Below are 17,433 nucleotides of genomic sequence, written 5' to 3' on the forward strand. Positions count from 1 at the left end.
TTTTTTTTTTTTTTTTTTTTTTTTTTTAACATGTATTAAGAATGCAACATACCTGGACAGCAAACACCCCCCAAATAGGCTGCGAGGTGACTTTCTTCGCATTCGCAAAGATACCCTCCGGATAATCCAGATTCCCCCCAACTAGCTTAATCTTCGAAGGGTCCTTTTGCTGCAAATTCTGTGCACTTCCGGACGAAGTATTCCGGGTTACAGCGAGGATCTCGACATCTGCGTCTTGAGCGAGGAGGGCATTGATTACCCCTCCGCCTTGTTTTCCAGTGGCACCGGTGATGAGGATTGTTTTTGACATTTTCACTGATTTGTTGAGCGTTTTTTTATTTGAGGTTTGGTGGTAAGAGTGGAATATATATGGTGGTTACGGCATGCATAGCTCATGCAGATAAGCTTATCTGTTTTAGGTAGTAATGAGGTCATTTATTGGGGGATTGATAAGCTCGGGATTGGGGTTGATGCCGATGGTTTTCGGGGTCCAAGATTACCAATTTGACTGGGATAATAAATCAGGCCACGGACTAAACCACAGACTACAGAGGTAGCAGTAAGCAGAAATTGTCTGCTTCGTTTTAATCAGAAAAGCAACTATCCAGATTGGAAGAAAACAGGCCCAATTGGATATTACTGAATTCGGGTATTGAACAATAATCAATTAGTAGGTATATATACAGAATGACATGATTACAGTTTGGCCTTCTCACTAAACCGCGGTGCCTGCAATGGATCATAAGCTCCCACGCCTAGCGAGTCCGCCGGCACGGGCGCATGATGCCCACCGGTCAACCCTCGAACATCAATCAAACTGGGATTAAGTTCTGCGATGGAGCTTGCACCAATCAGCCGCATGTTCATTTCCATCTCGTCCTTCAACAGCTGCATGGCACGGTCAACACCAGCCTGTCCATAGGCAGACATGGCGTACAAAAACGGGCGGCCGATACCGACACCCTTTGCGCCCAGACACAGCGCCTTAAGAATATCGGTTGCACGACGGACACCACCGTCGACGAAGATCTCGATGCGGTTCTCCCAGTTGCGTTCACGGAGCGCAGGCATCACCTCAGCAAGGACCTCGATACCAGAGCGGGAGGTGTCGAGTTGGCGACCACCGTGGTTGGAAAGGACTACACCGTCGCAGCCAGCTTCGACAGCGCGCAAGACATCCTCCACACACTGGACACCCTTGAGGATGATGGGCATCTTGGTGATAGACTTGAACCACGGAATATCCTTCCAGGAGAGCGCAGGATCAATGAAGGAGGAGATGGCGCGGGCAGCGCCCTGCGAGCGGTCAACAGAGTCACCACCCGTGGATTGCACGTTCGAGCCGACGTCGGAGAACTTTGAGCGCATGTCCTTCTCGCGACGACCAAGCTGAGGTGCGTCGACGGTGATGAAGAGACCCTTGCAGCCACGAGCTTCGGCATGTTGCACGATGCGCTTCGTGATGTTGCGATCCTTGTTTACATAGAGTTGCAGCCATTGGACTTGCTCACCCTTGCGGGCGTCGACGATCTCGTCAAATGAGCACGATGCCAGCGTCGGGATCATCTGGATAGCGCCATGGTCGTGTGCTGCGCGGGTCAACACCACTTCTCCTTCAGGGTTACCCAGCTTGCCGAGTGCCGTTGCCGTCACGTAGAATGGAACTGACGTCTTGCTGCCCAGCATTGTTGTGCTCATGTCGACGTTTTCCACATCCACAAGGATCCGTGGCCGGAACCAGACCTTATGGTATGCTGAGTGGTTTTCGCGCATTGTCTTTCATCAAATTAGCAGACATCCTCTGTCGCTCGCATTGTATGGAACATACGATCTCATCATCAGCACCACTGGAATAATATCCCCACGCAGTCTTCTTCATCACACTCCGCGCTACGGTCTCAAAGTCGAACAGGTTATAGCATGCCGCCAAAGGAGGCATGCGCTGAACACGCTCTTGGCGCGCTGTCTCCTCAGGATCATGCGCCTTCTCCTCCTGCTCCACAGTGGCCATGTCGACTTGGCCGAGGTGCTTCGAGGAATCAAGGTATTTGTCGAGGGTGTCGGGGGGGTGGATAGGGTCGAATTCTTCAGTCGCATCTTTCCCTGCATACTTCAGAATGATTTTCTGGCCACCGGGGTGTTCTATAAGACCAATTGTCAGTATTGCGCAGCACAATCCCTATTCTCATAGATGCTCACCTGGCAAGAACTCGGTGACATCGTAGGCCTTTCCGTGGACAATGACCCAGCACGAGTCCTTGGAGTTGTGCTCCGCGACTTGGGCACCTGTAAGTTTCGACATGATGACTTTTATCTCTATAATATTAAGGATGAATGGCTATCCAGAGAAGAGTAGAAGAGTCCAATTTAAGGACGCTCAAATGGAAATTGGCGGGCGGTGAGTGGCTGCTTTCCAACCGGGGAAATTTGCGGGGATCTCGGGCGATAGCTCTCGGCCGATTCTATCCCGAGACGAACTCCTACATGTGCTAGATATTCAACGAATTATACAATCAATAGCATGAATTACTACACTTATGTCCTAAGACTCCAGAGACATGGGAAAGCCAAAATGCTCATGCAGTGTCGTGACGAACGTGATGCATTGATGCCCCAGGCATCATCACATGTCGGTGGCAATGCCCTAGGTTTCCGTTTTCGGCACATCCTCTTCAACGACAACAAAGGCATGTATTATTATTGTATATATCCTTCCCAATGCACTAAAAAGCTGTGACAAGCTGCATACACTAAATCGATAACTCCGTTTCAAGCTTTGAACATCATTTTCACATGTCATAGCTTCATGTAAAATGCTTCTTTCTGTTTCAACGTTAGCTTGCTTGGCATCTTGGTCTCCTTTTCGGTACTGGCAGCAAACCTGCATATCTCTTCCTGGCTGCCTTCATTGTGTAATGAAGACTCATAGGAATTGTGGAAGCAGCCTACAGAAGGGTCTGTCCAGCTACATGCGGGATACTACATGCTCCCGCTCTTTTCGTATTACGGCAGCTCTCTAGACTAGTTTTATGCGGTCTCACTCTCCAGCATGATTATCACCACGGCGATCGTAGCCAACTCCTTCACCCGGCTACTGTTCAGGCCTGATGAGGACCCGAAAACCTGCATTCCGAAAAATGCAGTAACGCAACGAGTTCCTGATTCCGGATACTTGCTGTAACTGGGATTGACCTTGCAAAAATGTGTGAAGGCCTCGTAGCAGTCGAGAGACAGAAGCGGAAAGCTGCAAGAAGCCTACTATCTCTATTTGATGAAGGCACTGCAGTCATTGAGGATTTATTATCCGTCCATTGCACGTTGTGCTTGCGAGTTCGTCTCTGTGGTGCCATAAAGCGGCTTCTGCAGCCTCCTGTTCTTGCACCTGGTGTCCATCCGCAGCGTCTTCTTCACTTTCAAGGACAGCCTGCACCGCACCTGAGCTGGACACCGTTTGTCTCCGCCCGATACCCTTCGTCGTTGGCCAGAGAGGTCTTCAACGTCTTATGGACAAAACCTCGTTTGGGAAAACCTTTTAATAATTGTCAAGATCACAATAAGAATGTCCGTGGCCGTTGCTATACTTCCTATCCTCAATTTCATGTCTGCTACAAGTCTGGAGTGGAGATCGATCCAACCTGACTCCATACTACCTGAATAGTATTGGTTAACCAATCTACATCTAGGCTACAAATGCATATGCAACGAGCATTTAAGATACCAAATTAGAAGCACTGCACAAGAGCCATTTGCAAAAGAGACGCCGAGCAAGCTGCAGAGGCACTCTGCCCTCGTTGTTCACAGAAGTTGTGGTGTTTCGTCAAGCGGGTTTTGAAAAAAAGCTCCTATCACGTTTAAATGCCTCACAAAATAGTTTGATCAAGAGTGAAAACTTGTCTTGTTGTTTATATACAGCTGTAACTCGAGTGTACTTCGATAGTGGCTTTGGGAAGACGATGATTTAACACTAACTTATGAAGACGATTTATCTTAAAGATGATCCTTAGACTTAAAGTCGCAAAAGAACAGCCTGAGTAGTCTGCATACGAGCTCGTCTACAAATCGTACTTTTGGTCGTCACTACCTATGTAGTTACTCTGCGTCCGCAGACATTCCTTCGGCCGTAGGGCTCGTACTGTACGAAAAAACAGGTCGCAAAACCTCATCTCATGCTCAGTCTAAGACATTATAACGATGAAGACGAGGGTCTCAGGTGAGAGCTGCTCTTGATTGTTGACGCGATCAGGAGTCGAATGTCTTTAACACATGTCGAGGAACATTTAATCATCCCAGTATGCGTCCCGATTATCTTGTTTCATCTCTTCTCAACCTTGTCTACAAATTATGATACTTTCTTTCATAGGACTGCAGAACTGTCGGGTATCCAAGGGTTCTATGATGGTCAGGATTTAGTGATCCGTAAGGGTCCTCTGATTGAGCTCAACGATCCCTTTATTCGCCCATTCACTGTTTTGTATGTTTTGCTGCGAGTAAAGCAATCAGAGACATGCGACATCCTCTATATCATACAATCGATGTGGCTCAACAATACTTATCTAGAGAAAGAAATTGCCACTTGCTTCACTTTTTTCTTCCATCATAACGCGAATGATTATGCTGCTCCATTGCCATCTTTAGTTGCCGTCATTTTGTCTTTCTTTTGAATCAAGTTAAAATGTGTAATTCTAGTCTATGATTTAGTTTTCATTCTGGTCCAAGGTAGAGATTTGACCTTGTATTGTGTTGGAAAAGTTTTGAGTCCTCTTAGATACGGAAATCATGGGGTAATAAGTTGACCGCAGAATAACTATATACTTCTTATTCACGACATCAACCACCCATCATCGCTATCTTCATTTCCTGTTCTTCTACTTGTTTTATAATAGTCATATGGCGCATTAATTGTAAGCATAGCCTTTTGGTTGCAATTATATTCAGGTTTGATGTCGTTGCGTCGCGTTGAAGTCGCTATGACATCAGCCTGGCGTGGACTGTACAACTGACAGTATGCACCGAATTTATAACTACCCTGTTCGTTCAATTGAAACAAAGACCACACAGATTTAAATAAAGACAGACACAATGCAATCCGTTCTGAAGCCAGTCATCGGGCCCAAAAAAGAAGTCCACGATCTCGGCGGTCGAGTCGCCCTGATCACAGGCGGTGCGCTGGGCATTGGGTTAGTTCCTTTTACCCCTAGCTATTCAATTGATAGAGCTAATGCTATCTACGCAGATACCAAGTTGCACGCACATTCGTCCTCAACGGCGCCCGAGTGATCATGATAAACCGTAAAGAAGACCAAGGCCAAGACGCCATCGACAAAATCAAGCAAGAAGCCGGTCCGACAGCGCAGATCGAATGGATGGAATGCGACATGGGAAATTTCCAGCAAATAAAGGATACGTTTACAAGTCTGCGGGAGCGGGAAGTACGTTTGGATCTGCTCATCCTCTCAGCTGGTATCAATGTGAACCAATACGGTGAAACACACGACAAGATCGATCGCCATTTTCAGGTAAACTGGCTTGGTCAGTACTACGTGTGTAACTTGCTGTATCCGCTTTTGCGGAAGACGTCGAAGTTGCCTGAGACACCTGCTCCCAGAATTGTCTGGGAGACATCTGAACAGCATCGCATGGCGCCGTCGGTAGTTCATTTCGGGTCGATGGAAGAGATTAATGACCCAAAGGTTGGAAACCTTGAGTTGTACGGACGGACGAAGCTGGCTATTATTCTGGGGGTCAAGTATGGGCTGTTAGAACGGGTGGTCAAGCCTAACAACGATAACATTTATGTGCTTTCAGTGCATCCCGGCGCGGTAAGTGACGGCCTCTAACCGGCAGATTTATTATGCATGAGCTGACGATTTTAGGTCAACACATCAATGCAGCAACAATGGAAAGACGCATACCCCGGACTCTTTGGAAAGCTCTTGACAACGATGATGCTCGCGATTGGCCGAGATCCCGAGCAAGGTGCATTTAGCGCCCTGTGGGCTGCAACAAGCCCCGAAATTGAAGAGAAGGGATGGAACGGGTATTACTTCTCAGACAGCTGCCAACCAGGAAAGGAGTCAAAACAAGCATCTGATCCAAAGCTTGGGTCTGCACTGTGGGATCTCACGCAGCGGATTATCAAGGATAAGGTTGGCGATGATGCATTGGCGGATTGGAATGTGGCCTGATTGAGTGTACATAAGAAACCATGTCCATGTCCATAGTAATCCATGTTCCTGGATAAAAGAATTGGCTTAGGCCCACAATAGTAGTTCTTCTGGAAGCTGTAGTCAGCTAGGTAACATTCGACCTATGGAAGCCACGCGACCATGTCGACAAGGAGCCGCTGCTCAATCTGCAGTCCGTGAGACGCTTGCTGGAACCTGGTATGGCTGCAAGCAGCATCGCCGGGCCTGGGCCTGGCCAAAGGAGCGTTGGCGTTATTTATATGGCATCTCGTGTCAGATAACCCCTGAACATGGGTGGACAAAGAACCCATATATATATATATAAGTAGCGTGCTTTCTCCCATAGTTCTGCTGTAGATACCAGTTTCATTACGAAGTAGTTGCAATTGCTCTGCGCGGTGATTTCTCGCACGTCAAAACACGTGACACCACTGACATCCATGAGACCTACTCGACTTGACATATTTATTCTTTTAACGAGACCGACACAACTAACCAAGAACCGCAAAGTACACGCACCATGTTTCGTCCTCCAACACTTCGCATAAAATATCAGTCCTGCCGTCCACTGTTTCGATCAAACAAGCCAAGCCCGTTGAACACGGCTCAGACATTGAAAACTGATGAGATCTGATAGGTCGGATCAAAGGGATAACGTTAGTCCGACTAGCGGACCTCCGATATATGGCCAGCGTTCGCCACATATAGATAGTCAAGCACTCATCAAGCACTCAAGCACCCGTGTACTCTAGGCTACATTAGATAGAGTATATCAATCGTTTGTTTTAATTGGGTCTTCTACATATAGGCCTCGTGCAGTCGGATGATCGACTCCTCCGGTTTCCCCTGAACCTCCGACGGAACCCATTTCATCGGTTATGAGCCCGGGCATGCCAGTATACGCCTAACCAGCGTGGCACCCCGGAGAGTACTATATTGGCTTCACATCCTTTATAGACTGATCGATCTATTGTCGAACTGCGAGCCTCACCCTCGACGCCCTTCCTATCTGATTACCGGCCAGTGATCCCCTAGCGAAGTCCATCGAGTCGTGAGAACGCCATAATGTCTGAAGAACCTGAGAAGACAACGACGAAGGATATCCCACTTCGTCCATGGATTGTGGATGAAGAACCGGTTGATGAAAAGCCAATAAAGATATATCCCTTCTCGATTGATAAGCTTTGTGAGGATAACGCTAGATATTGGTTCCATGCTATGGAGAAGCAATTGAGAGGTCAGAATGCATGGCAAGCCATTGGATTCTATGCCAAAGTTGGAAAGGATGAATATGCCCGGATATTGTCGCAAAAACCCAGTTGGAGTAGGGTTGATTTGAAGGCCGACATGATAATAGAGAATGGGCTATCACCATCAACTGTCTTGGATGTTAAGTCCCAGCCGAATGCCGGACGAAAATGGGATTATCTTAAGAAGACATTCATGGAGACATCCAACACGAGAAAGGCACTGAAATTAATGAGGATGGCCAATTGGACCTGGGACCAATCAAAGAATGAGAGGGAAGCATATCGAGAGATCAAGCAGATGGCTGAGGAGTTCACTGAGATGAATGGTGGAAAGACTATCAATATTGATGATTTGACTGTCTTATGGTATCTCCGTGGATTAGGAGATAAGTACGCCACTTTGAGAGATACAGTGATGAGCTCAGATGCTACCCTTAATGAAGAATACGTCCTTAGTCGTGTGGAAGACCTTAGGCAGCTGCGGGATGACCAAGGAGATAAGGCCTCGCGAGCAGACGGGAAGCAACGACAGAGAAGCATTAAATGTTATGCCTGTGGAAAGAAAGGGCATATATCAAAAGAATGCAAGCAGGACAGTAGTGACACTGATGGAGATAAGCGTGAGAACTCCAAGGGCCAGAAGAATGGCCGAAACCGCAAGAAGAAGCCGACGAAACATAAGGGCAGATCCGCTGAAGACCATGAGATGGGCGATAGTCCTGATGAGGAAGAATATAGCAGTCGAGCTGTAGAGGTATCCCATCAGATGGAGGTAGAATATGGCAGCCGAGCCATAGAGGTAACCCATATAGATGAACGAGCAACGTTTGTCAAGGAAGACGCCTACCGTATGAAGACGGATTCGAGATGGTGCTTTGATAGCGGAGCCACGAGTATGTCTACTGGTGACAAAGGCATGTTTGAATATTTGGATATGACATGCAAAGGAAACCTCACGATAGCGAGCGGAACTCGCATGCCCATTGAGGGGCGAGGAATCGTGAAGTTCAGTTTGCCAAATGGCAAGAAAGCAAGATTAGGAGGAGTAATATATGTGCCAGGACTAGCAGAGAATTTATTGTCCCTGGAGGTGCTCCATCTTGCTGGATTCGAATCGAGAGGCTCTATCAAGGGATATGAGCTAAGAAAAGATGGAAAGGTTATTGCTAAAGGGAAAAGGATCGGACGAAGCACCTATTTGGAAGCAGTTAAGCATGTTAATGCTCTACTGGTTGGTCCAGGAGTAGCAAAGAGGAAGCAACATGCTCGTCTAGCTTTATCAGCGGATGAAGAGACTGCCATAAAGCAGAGACTTATCCACCGCCGCCTAGGCCATCCTGGGAGAAAACGGTTCAACAACTGCGTTAATTGGATGGATATGGAAGAGCTGCGGATCAACAAGCGTGACAAGCTATTAGATGACAACTGTGAGGTGTGCATTAAGGCTAAGCAAGTGAAGAAACAAGGCCATGTCCCAGTACCTAAAGCAAGAAGGCCTCTACAGCGTGTGTATATGGATTTTTGGGGTCCTAACCGGGAAGGTGCTGGACCAGAGAGATATTTCCTATCTTTGATTGATGATTGCACCCGGTATTCTTGGCTTTTCATCAAGACTGATCGGAGAACGGAGAGTGTTATATACACTTTGGACGTGTGGTCACGCCAGGTAGAGCGCCAGGCTGGCCAGATGTTGTTGATCATTAGGACCGACAACGCCGCGGAATTCATAGCGTTGAAACCATGGGCGAAGAGCAAAGGTATTGAACTGGAGTTCATTGAGTCCTATACTCCTCCCCAGAATGGTGTAGCAGAGCGTTTCAATAGGGTCATATTGGACATTGCGAGAGCTCTGTTGTTTGACGCAAAGATCAGCAAGATATATTGGAAATATGCAGTGATAACCGCCAATTATCTAAGGAACAGGATCACGCAATTGAGAGACTCTGCGGAAGATGAAGATGGCGAGGATAGAACGCCATATGAGCTATGGCATGGCCACAAACCGGATTTGACTCATCTGAGAGCATGGGGCTGTCGTGTGTTGTTTCATACCCAGGCAGACAGCAAGCTAGATAGTCGTGTGGCCGAGGGCACGTTTATGATGTATGGGAAGAGTGACAAGCAGTATTTTGTTCTGCCTAGAGGGGGCCAAGAGTTGAGATTGGTGACAAACCCCGAGTTTCGTGAGCAAGAAAGTGGATATTGCCTGAAGCCATTCCAGCAACTGCAGCAACCAGATAGGCCACTACCACCAGCTCAGCAGGAAGCGCCAGCTCAAGAACATCAGCCTAATCCTATGCCTATAGAGATACCCGCAGAGAGAGAGGCACGAGAGAAAGAACCTACTGAGAGACCATCTTATCACCAGACGATGGTATCGGATTCGAATGAGGAAGGCCCGGCGCCTGAAAGGCCGGATACTGGCTCGATGACAGATAAGCCGTCAGAACTGTTGGAGGTTGAGAAGAATGGAGAGACTCCATGGGATGGAGAGACTTCATCACCTCATGGCTCGGTGATGGATAAGCCGCGAAAACCATCAGAGGTAGACAAGCATGGAGAGATTCCAAAGGTTGGAAAGACTTCATCACCTCATGGCATGGCAGATAAGCCATTGAAGCTGCCGGAGTTCCAGCTCGAAGGGGAGCGTCGGGATGATGAGGTTCATCTAGGACGACGTGATAATAAGCTACGCGGGGTAGCCCCACCTGAGGCTGAAGAGGCTCAACAGCCTAGAGAGGGTGAAGTGAATGTTCCACCCACAGAGACTACATCACCAGATGTACGCCGCTCAGCACGAATTCGCCAGCCATCTAAGATGATGATGGAGAGCTATCAGCAACAGCAAGAGAGCAGGGAGCAACGGGGTGCGAAGCGCAGAACTGAAGGGGAGGATGGTTTGGATAATCGTCCAGCTCAGCGCTTGAGAGCCCGTTTAGCTCAGAAAGAGAATGCCCGGATGGCATTGGCTACTGAACTGCTGATTGGAGACTGCGAATTCGAAGTCACTGAGAAAGCGCGGCCAGCGCTAGAGAAGAATGGCATCCGGATACCACGCACGTACAAGGAAGCCGTCAATGATCCGATATATGGCTCAAAGTGGAAGGAGGCGATTCATAAGGAATTGATAGCCCTGATGAGCTTTGGGACCTGGAGAGTCATACCCCGGAAAGAAGCGGAAGGCACCATATCATCCACTAGGTGGGTATTTGATGTCAAGATAGGCCTAGATGGCCGGATCGACCGTTTCAAAGCTAGGCTGGTGGCCAGGGGCAACGAGCAATCGGACAATGATTTTGACGAGACCTTCGCCCCGGTATTCCGACTAGATAGCCTACGGATATTGGTGGCCATGGCTGCTAGATATGGACTGGTAGCACATGTGCTAGATGCTTCTAATGCTTTTGTTGGATCTGATCTTGATAAGCCTAACTGCATGGAGATCCCAGAGGGGTTGCAGGATTTCGACCCTGAAGCCGGCCAGGGAGGCATGGTTTTAGAGTTGATGAAGTCATTATATGGCTTGAGGCAGTCCGCTAATCTATGGCACCGGAAGATCAGCCAGTTCCTGAAGAAAATAGGGTTCAAACCAATTACAGCTGACCCTAGTGTCTTTATCAATGGACGGGGGTTGATTATCGGGCTATATGTGGATGATATCATCATATTCGGCAAGCATGAGCATGGGATAGAAGCAGTGAAGCAGAAGCTCAAGGAGTTCCATCCGATGACTGACTCCGGACGAGTTCAGAAACTATTGGGAATTCGCTTCACATGGGGAAGAGATAGGTCTATCCGACTAGACCAAGAGTCCTACACTCGCCAGATCCTGGAGGAATTTGGCATGGCTGATTGCAAAGCCGTGAGCTCGCCTTTAAGCCCAAGCGTACAATTGGATTCATCTGATAGTCCGCGCTTAGGACAAGGGGATCATAAACTGTTTCGGAGATTAATTGGGCGATTGATGTTTTTGGTGACTGCTACCCGACCCGATATAGCATTCGCCATCAATCAACTATCTCAATACCTCGCGGAGCCAGGCCAGGTCCATCTTGGGGCAGCTAAACATGTGCTCCGCTATGTGAAAGGCACTATTGACTATGGACTAGTTTATGGAGCCAAGGGGAGATGCCAACAAGGGTTGATTGCATACTCAGATTCCGCATACGCGAATTCTAAAGAAAATAGGTCTACTACTGGTTTCATTTTTATGATTGATGCAGCACCTATTGTCTGGAGCAGCCGGAAGCAATCATTAACTGCTCAGAGTTCAACGGAAGCCGAGTACATTGCTGCGTCCGAGGCAGCCAAGCAAGCAATATGGATTAGGCACTTCCTCTATGCTATAGGGAAGGAAGCTATCTATCATGGAGCCCCGACAACTATATATGAAGACAACCAGGGAGCCATCAAGATTGCCGAAAATCCAATCAACCACCCTAAGACAAAACATATAGCAGTACGGTATCATGCTATTCGTGAGCATATCAATAATGGGGAGATCCGCCTAGAGTATCTCTCTACAGACAAGATGACAGCCGATGGCTTGACGAAAGCTACCAACCACATTAGCCAGGGACGATTAGTCGATGGACTAGGTCTCGCTTGATTGGGCGAGCTGGAGGAAGTCCAACACTATCTACCAGAGCGTTCAACATCGCTCCATTCATTCATTTAGATAGATTGCTTTGATTGATTGAACTCGCGATATTGAACGAAGGGGAGTGATGAGATCTGATAGGTCGGATCAAAGGGATAACGTTAGTCCGACTAGCGGACCTCCGATATATGGCCAGCGTTCGCCACATATAGATAGTCAAGCACTCATCAAGCACTCAAGCACCCGTGTACTCTAGGCTACATTAGATAGAGTATATCAATCGTTTGTTTTAATTGGGTCTTCTACATATAGGCCTCGTGCAGTCGGATGATCGACTCCTCCGGTTTCCCCTGAACCTCCGACGGAACCCATTTCAAAAACAAACTGCGCTCCCGCCCGCCCCGGCAGGCTGAAGCCAAAACCGTGCCCGTGAAGGAGATCGGCTTGGCTAAGATTCGAATCGGACCGTGACTGGTGCCGTTGGTGCCCGAATAATTGCGGCTTTTTGCGGCACTTCTTGTGTGTCATGGTGCATAACTTGCAGGGTATGTACTGGGCTCGTACAAGTACATATGGAGTGAGTCGCGATACGGCCACATGATGATGACGATGTCTTGGATGGATACGACTTAATGAGCGCTATTATTTTCTTTTCTGGGGCACTGGTTGCATAGTACGATTGAGTACCTCGGTGCCGAAGCTGACCGACAATGATTTGATTGCCATTCTACGCGACCATCGATCGTATACGAGTACAACTATGGGATGACAAGTGACAATCTCTGTTTAGCGATGTCGATTGCTCCATAGATGAGGCCTTTTTACACATTTATTTTTCCCGCCAAACAAATTTCCCACCATATTTTCCTGTTTCCGTTCCGGGATGGCATGTCCATGGAATGAAAATGAATTTGAAACAAAAGAATGGATTGGAAATCAATCATTTCGTGGAATCTCGAGTCCTCGGTTAAGTTTACTCTACGAAGTATTACAGGCCATATATAGAATGTTGCACGACGTCTAATCACTGTGATAGGATATGTCTAGGATTTGAATTTTTCCATTTTCCATCTCGAGTTCTTTGAGCCTCCAGTCTCACGTCACCCTGCAGGAGGATTTTCTTTGCGGCGTATTGTTATCATCGCCGGCGGCATCATCCGGTCCGGAGGAGCCGTGTTTTCGGCTTGTTTGACATCGGCGATTGTCCGTGGAGAAGTCACAGTATGTAGATACAGAGTCAGTCTGTACAGGGGATAACTGCACGGAGTGAAATAGATGACAGGAATTTTTCCGACACCCGACGGTCCACAAAACCGCCAGGAACGAGTAAGGATGCGACAAACTACAACGTAAATTCCGACTCTGCCACGAACTCTTACTCAGAGTACTACTTACCAGTACTCGCAGTTAAACATAGCGTGAGTATCACCGTACTACCCCAAGCACGTGGTTTGCCTCCCAACAGACAGAACCTCGGAATCCAATATCCTACACCTCGACACGACAGTTCCATTGGCTCATGCATATAACGCAACACCAACGCCCCAAAAACACACCATGAAAAACCACCACTCTTAGCGCCGTCGCCAAGCACGAGTAAGTAACCAGGGAGGTTTACAAGGATCAGCCCAGCAAGGCCTCGGTGTTCCCACTATGATTCAAAAGGAAGGACTCTTTACAACCCCGTACTTGTGCATACTACTCCGTACCCCCGTACGGACACTCCGTAAAGAGTCCGAAATCCGTGATTCGGCCGTCGTTACGCAATGGAAACGAAACCGAGAAGGAAAAGAGCGGCTTCTTTTTTGCTTCTGTTGCACGGATGATGATGCAGGTTTGGTCAGCTGTTCAAGTGGATGATTTATAATTGCTTTCTTGGTATTTGGCCTTGGTGAGCCTAATTTCGACCGATTAGAGACGGTGAATGAGTATTTGCTTGTTTATGGAATTCGTACTGGAATGAGCCCGATGGATGAGACAAGTCTAGAATTGCATTATTTGACGGGTTGCAGCATATCCCTGGACTATAGGAGAATTACTAAAGTGCTGCCTATGGCATTCATATCAGCTCCATATTATCTCCAGATGGAGGGCAACCGACAGTGGACCAACGGGGAGACCAACTGTTAATTAGCTGTGGGGATGAAGTACGGGGCAAGTCGTTGCATGTGCTGCATGTCAGATACCACTCTGTCCTATGCTTACTGGTATAATGCTACTCCGTACAGAGTACCATGAAGATGTCATAACTATGCCACTCCATACACAGAAAAGGATCCGGGGTAATTCCACAACCCATAACCCATCCAGCAGCGGAGACCTGGAGGTGGCTCATCTGTTCTCGTGACCTCTTCGGCCCCGGACGGACAGCCCGTTTCCGTTTTAGGAAGAAGTATTGTACGTAACGTAATACCGTTAGCGTAAGAGCAGCCAAGACGTGATTGGCATGCAAATTCCCTATTTTGGATAGGCTAAGCGGGATCGGGCGAAGACAAGAGACTGACGGCTTCCCGATGTTTGTATTCTTTGGTCAAGCCCCCTTGGAACTACGGAGAGAAGCCGTGGACAGGATTCGAGGACAAGAAGACAAGACAGAAGATCCATATTATACGAGAGGCTTGTTTTAACCAAGCATTACCAAGACTACAATTGCATCAGCACTCGAGTGCTCTACTCTGTAGAAGGAAAGAATGATAGAGTGAGACCAAACATAACAGACCTTGAGTCTGTCTCAATAATTATTGTATTACCGTATCATACAGGCACTGACCAGGCTACGTACAGGTACTCCGTACAGGTGACCCTCGAGCGAAAAAGAACCTGGAGAATGGCCCACCCATACCGGTCGGGTTGCCACGGGGGGCTCCATATTCTCTCTGGTACACAATACTCTGTATCCGGAAAGCCCTTCAGCCGGAATAGGCGAGGAAAAGAAAAAGAAGGAGAGTATGACGACTTCGGCTTTGGGGTGAGAAATTGCCCTTCTCCCATTCACAGGCCGGTTAGGAGAACAAACGAACTTGATTCGTCTGAAGCCCCCAGGCTGGTCGCTGATTGGATATTGCTGTGTCACATTCGGAACGCATGTTCGAGACCCACTGTGCCCGAAACCCACTTTTCGGTTGCACAAAAGGGGACTAGTGGGACCCACTTCATGCAATGGTACAATTACATACAAGTACTGCATAGATACTCCGATACAAAAGCTACAGCCTGAAGGCACCTGGGGTAGATATATCCTGCTTTGCCCCCTTTTCTCCAGGTTTCTTTCTGTATTATATTCTCCCCCCCCCCCCAATACTTTTTTTACTTATCAGGTCAATTGTTTGTTTTCAGAAGAGATCTGAGATCTATCGTTCTGAACTCGACTGTGCTGTGCACGTACCTTCCGGCCTTTTTGACTTAGTCTGCCGGTACAGCTTCTTCATCATGGCTCCTCCGACGTACGCTGGCATGTCGGGCAAGCCCTTGTCGTTGACGGTTTCGACCATCGCGACCATGGGCTTCCTGCTTTTCGGTTATGACCGTGAGTTCCCCATCCTAACAGGAGACTGAATATAGCTAACGCAGTGAAGAGGGCGTTATGTCCGGTATCATTAGTGACCCTTCCTTTAACGGTGTCTTTACCGCAACCAAGGATGACAGTGTCATGCAAGCTCTGGTCACCGCCGTCTACGAACTGGGTTGTTTGGCCGGTGCCATCTGGGCCCTTGTCTTCGGTGACAAGATGGGACGTCGATGGATGATTTTTTCCGGCGCCATCGTTATGATCGTTGGTGTGATTATCCAGGTTACCTCGTTTGTCGACCACATTCCTCTCCTACAATTCTTCGTTGGCCGTGTCATTACTGGTATCGGCAATGGCATGAATACCTCGACGATTCCCACCTACCAGGCTGAGTGCTCCAAGACGACCAATCGTGGTCTGTTGATCTGTATTGAGGGTGGTGTCATTGCAATTGGTACTATGATTGCCTACTGGATTGACTTTGGCGCTCACTACGGCCCGACGGATTTGGTGTGGCGTTTCCCTATTGCCTTCCAGATTTTCTTTGGCATTATCATCATTGTTGGCATGTGGTATCTTCCTGATTCTCCTCGGTACTTGATCTCCAGGGGTAAAGTTGAGGAAGGTGAGAAGGTGCTGGCTGCTCTTAGTGGTCGCGAGATTCACGACCACGAGACACAACTTCAGAAGCAGCTGGTTTTGGAATCACTTGAAGCGTGAGTCTCCAATGCAAGGGTAGAGGTGGAATAGAAGCTAACTTGAATAGATCTGGCGCTGGCGAAGAGACCAAGTTCTCTGATTTGATTACCGGTGGCCGTTCCCAGCACTTCCGTCGTATGCTTATCGGTTCTTCCTCGCAGATCTTCCAGCAGCTCAGTGGTTGCAATGCAGTCATCTACTACCTGCCCGTCCTTCTGGAGAACTCTCTGGGTGAAGACCATGACTTTGCCCTACTGATTGGCGGCGTCAACATGATTGTCTACGCTATTTTCGCCACATTCTCCTGGTTCTTCATTGAAAAGATTGGCCGTCGCAAGCTCTTCCTCTACGGTTCCTGGATCCAGTTCATCTCCATGACCATCACCTTCGCCTGTCTCATTCCCAATAGCGACGGCGCTAAGAAGGGCGCCGTGTTCGGCCTGTTCCTGTACATGGCCTGCTTCGGCGCCACATGGCTCCCTCTCCCCTGGTTGTACCCTGCCGAACTCTCGCCGATCAAGACCCGTGCGAAGGCCAACGCCGTCTCCACCTGCAGCAACTGGCTGTTCAACTTCACCGTCGTCATGATCACCCCCGTTATGGTTGATCGGATCCAGTGGGGAACGTACCTCTTCTTCGCAGCCCTCAACGCCTTGTTCATTCCTGTTATCTACTTCTTCTACCCTGAGACAGCAAACCGCAGTCTGGAGGAGATCGATTTGATCTTCGCCAAGGGGTTTGTCGAGAACATGTCCTATGTCACTGCTGCCAAGGAGTTGCCCAAGTTATCCGACGAGGAGGTCGAGGCCATGAACAACGAGTTTGGTATTGGCAGCGACGACTCGCATGGTAGCGGTGGTTCTTCTGATGAGGTTGCTACTGAGAAGGGGGCTACTCAGCACCAGCAGGTGACTGGGGAAGCTTAATGATTTTTTTTTCTTTTTTTCCTTTTCTCTATTTTGGCTTGCTTTGTTATGTGAAAAAAGTGCAACGACATCCCGGGCACAATTCATCTGCCGTGGTTTGCTTTGATGATTTTTTGTTTTACATTTGTCATGGAATCTCTTATGGTTTTCGCTGGCAAATACCTGATACCCTTTACTTGTTTGTGGCTGGCATGATAGATGGTGCATCGCCGGTGTCTTGCACATGGTTACGCTTTTCCAGTTTTGGCCTGGGTTGCTTAATGTT

At 48.1% G+C, this 17,433-nt stretch overlaps 5 protein-coding genes across 5 annotated transcripts in view; 3 read left to right on the forward strand and 2 right to left on the reverse strand.

Moving 5' to 3' along the window:
• The window catches only part of EURHEDRAFT_488721 (NmrA-like family protein), a 1,289-nt gene extending 953 nt beyond the window's left edge, over positions 1–336 (reverse strand). The window contains exon 1 of the mRNA XM_040785605.1: positions 53–336. Within this exon, the coding sequence (XP_040634295.1) occupies positions 53–310 (258 nt within the window). The 5' untranslated portion in view covers positions 311–336. The remainder of the gene's footprint in view (positions 1–52) is intronic.
• A 292-nt stretch (positions 337–628) lies between these two features.
• EURHEDRAFT_488724 (L-lactate dehydrogenase (cytochrome)) lies at positions 629–2,354 on the reverse strand. Its single transcript, XM_040785606.1, has 3 exons — positions 2,200–2,354; positions 1,829–2,142; positions 629–1,776 (listed from the first exon to the last, which is right to left on the reverse strand). Exons 1-3 carry the CDS (start codon positions 2,300–2,302, stop codon positions 697–699), a joined length of 1,497 nt encoding a protein of 498 aa, XP_040634296.1. The 5' UTR covers positions 2,303–2,354; the 3' UTR covers positions 629–696.
• A 2,725-nt stretch (positions 2,355–5,079) lies between these two features.
• Positions 5,080–6,185, forward strand: EURHEDRAFT_381822 (short chain dehydrogenase/reductase family protein; the record flags this gene model as incomplete). Its single annotated transcript, XM_040779461.1, has 3 exons — positions 5,080–5,177; positions 5,234–5,819; positions 5,874–6,185. 3 exons carry the CDS (start codon positions 5,080–5,082, stop codon positions 6,183–6,185), a joined length of 996 nt encoding a protein of 331 aa, XP_040634297.1.
• A 1,065-nt stretch (positions 6,186–7,250) lies between these two features.
• EURHEDRAFT_510308 (uncharacterized protein) lies at positions 7,251–12,044 on the forward strand (the record flags this gene model as incomplete). The annotated part of the gene is made up of 3 exons (XM_040785945.1): positions 7,251–9,877; positions 10,172–11,224; positions 11,384–12,044. The coding sequence occupies 3 exons, from the start codon at positions 7,251–7,253 to the stop codon at positions 12,042–12,044; spliced, it is 4,341 nt and encodes a 1,446-aa protein (XP_040634298.1).
• A 3,420-nt stretch (positions 12,045–15,464) lies between these two features.
• EURHEDRAFT_406758 (putative MFS monosaccharide transporter) lies at positions 15,465–17,168 on the forward strand (the record flags this gene model as incomplete). The annotated part of the gene is made up of 3 exons (XM_040780482.1): positions 15,465–15,561; positions 15,611–16,259; positions 16,310–17,168. The coding sequence occupies 3 exons, from the start codon at positions 15,465–15,467 to the stop codon at positions 17,166–17,168; spliced, it is 1,605 nt and encodes a 534-aa protein (XP_040634299.1).
• Positions 17,169–17,433: the final 265 nt, after the last annotated feature.

Source organism: Aspergillus ruber, assembly GCF_000600275.1.
Source record: "Aspergillus ruber CBS 135680 unplaced genomic scaffold scaffold00046, whole genome shotgun sequence".
Lineage (NCBI taxonomy): Eukaryota > Fungi > Ascomycota > Eurotiomycetes > Eurotiales > Aspergillaceae > Aspergillus > Aspergillus ruber.

Bases quoted from the DNA above. Each gene is read 5' to 3' on its own strand.
- EURHEDRAFT_488724 (XM_040785606.1), bottom strand. From the start codon at position 2,302: ATGTCGAAACTTACAGGTGCCCAAGTCGCGGAGCACAACTCCAAGGAC. The intron at 2,143-2,199 runs GTGAGCATCTAT...TTGGTCTTATAG, and splicing joins TGTCACCGAGTTCTTGCCAG to AACACCCCGGTGGCCAGAAA. The intron at 1,777-1,828 runs GTATGTTCCATA...ATTTGATGAAAG, and splicing joins GTGGTGCTGATGATGAGATC to ACAATGCGCGAAAACCACTC.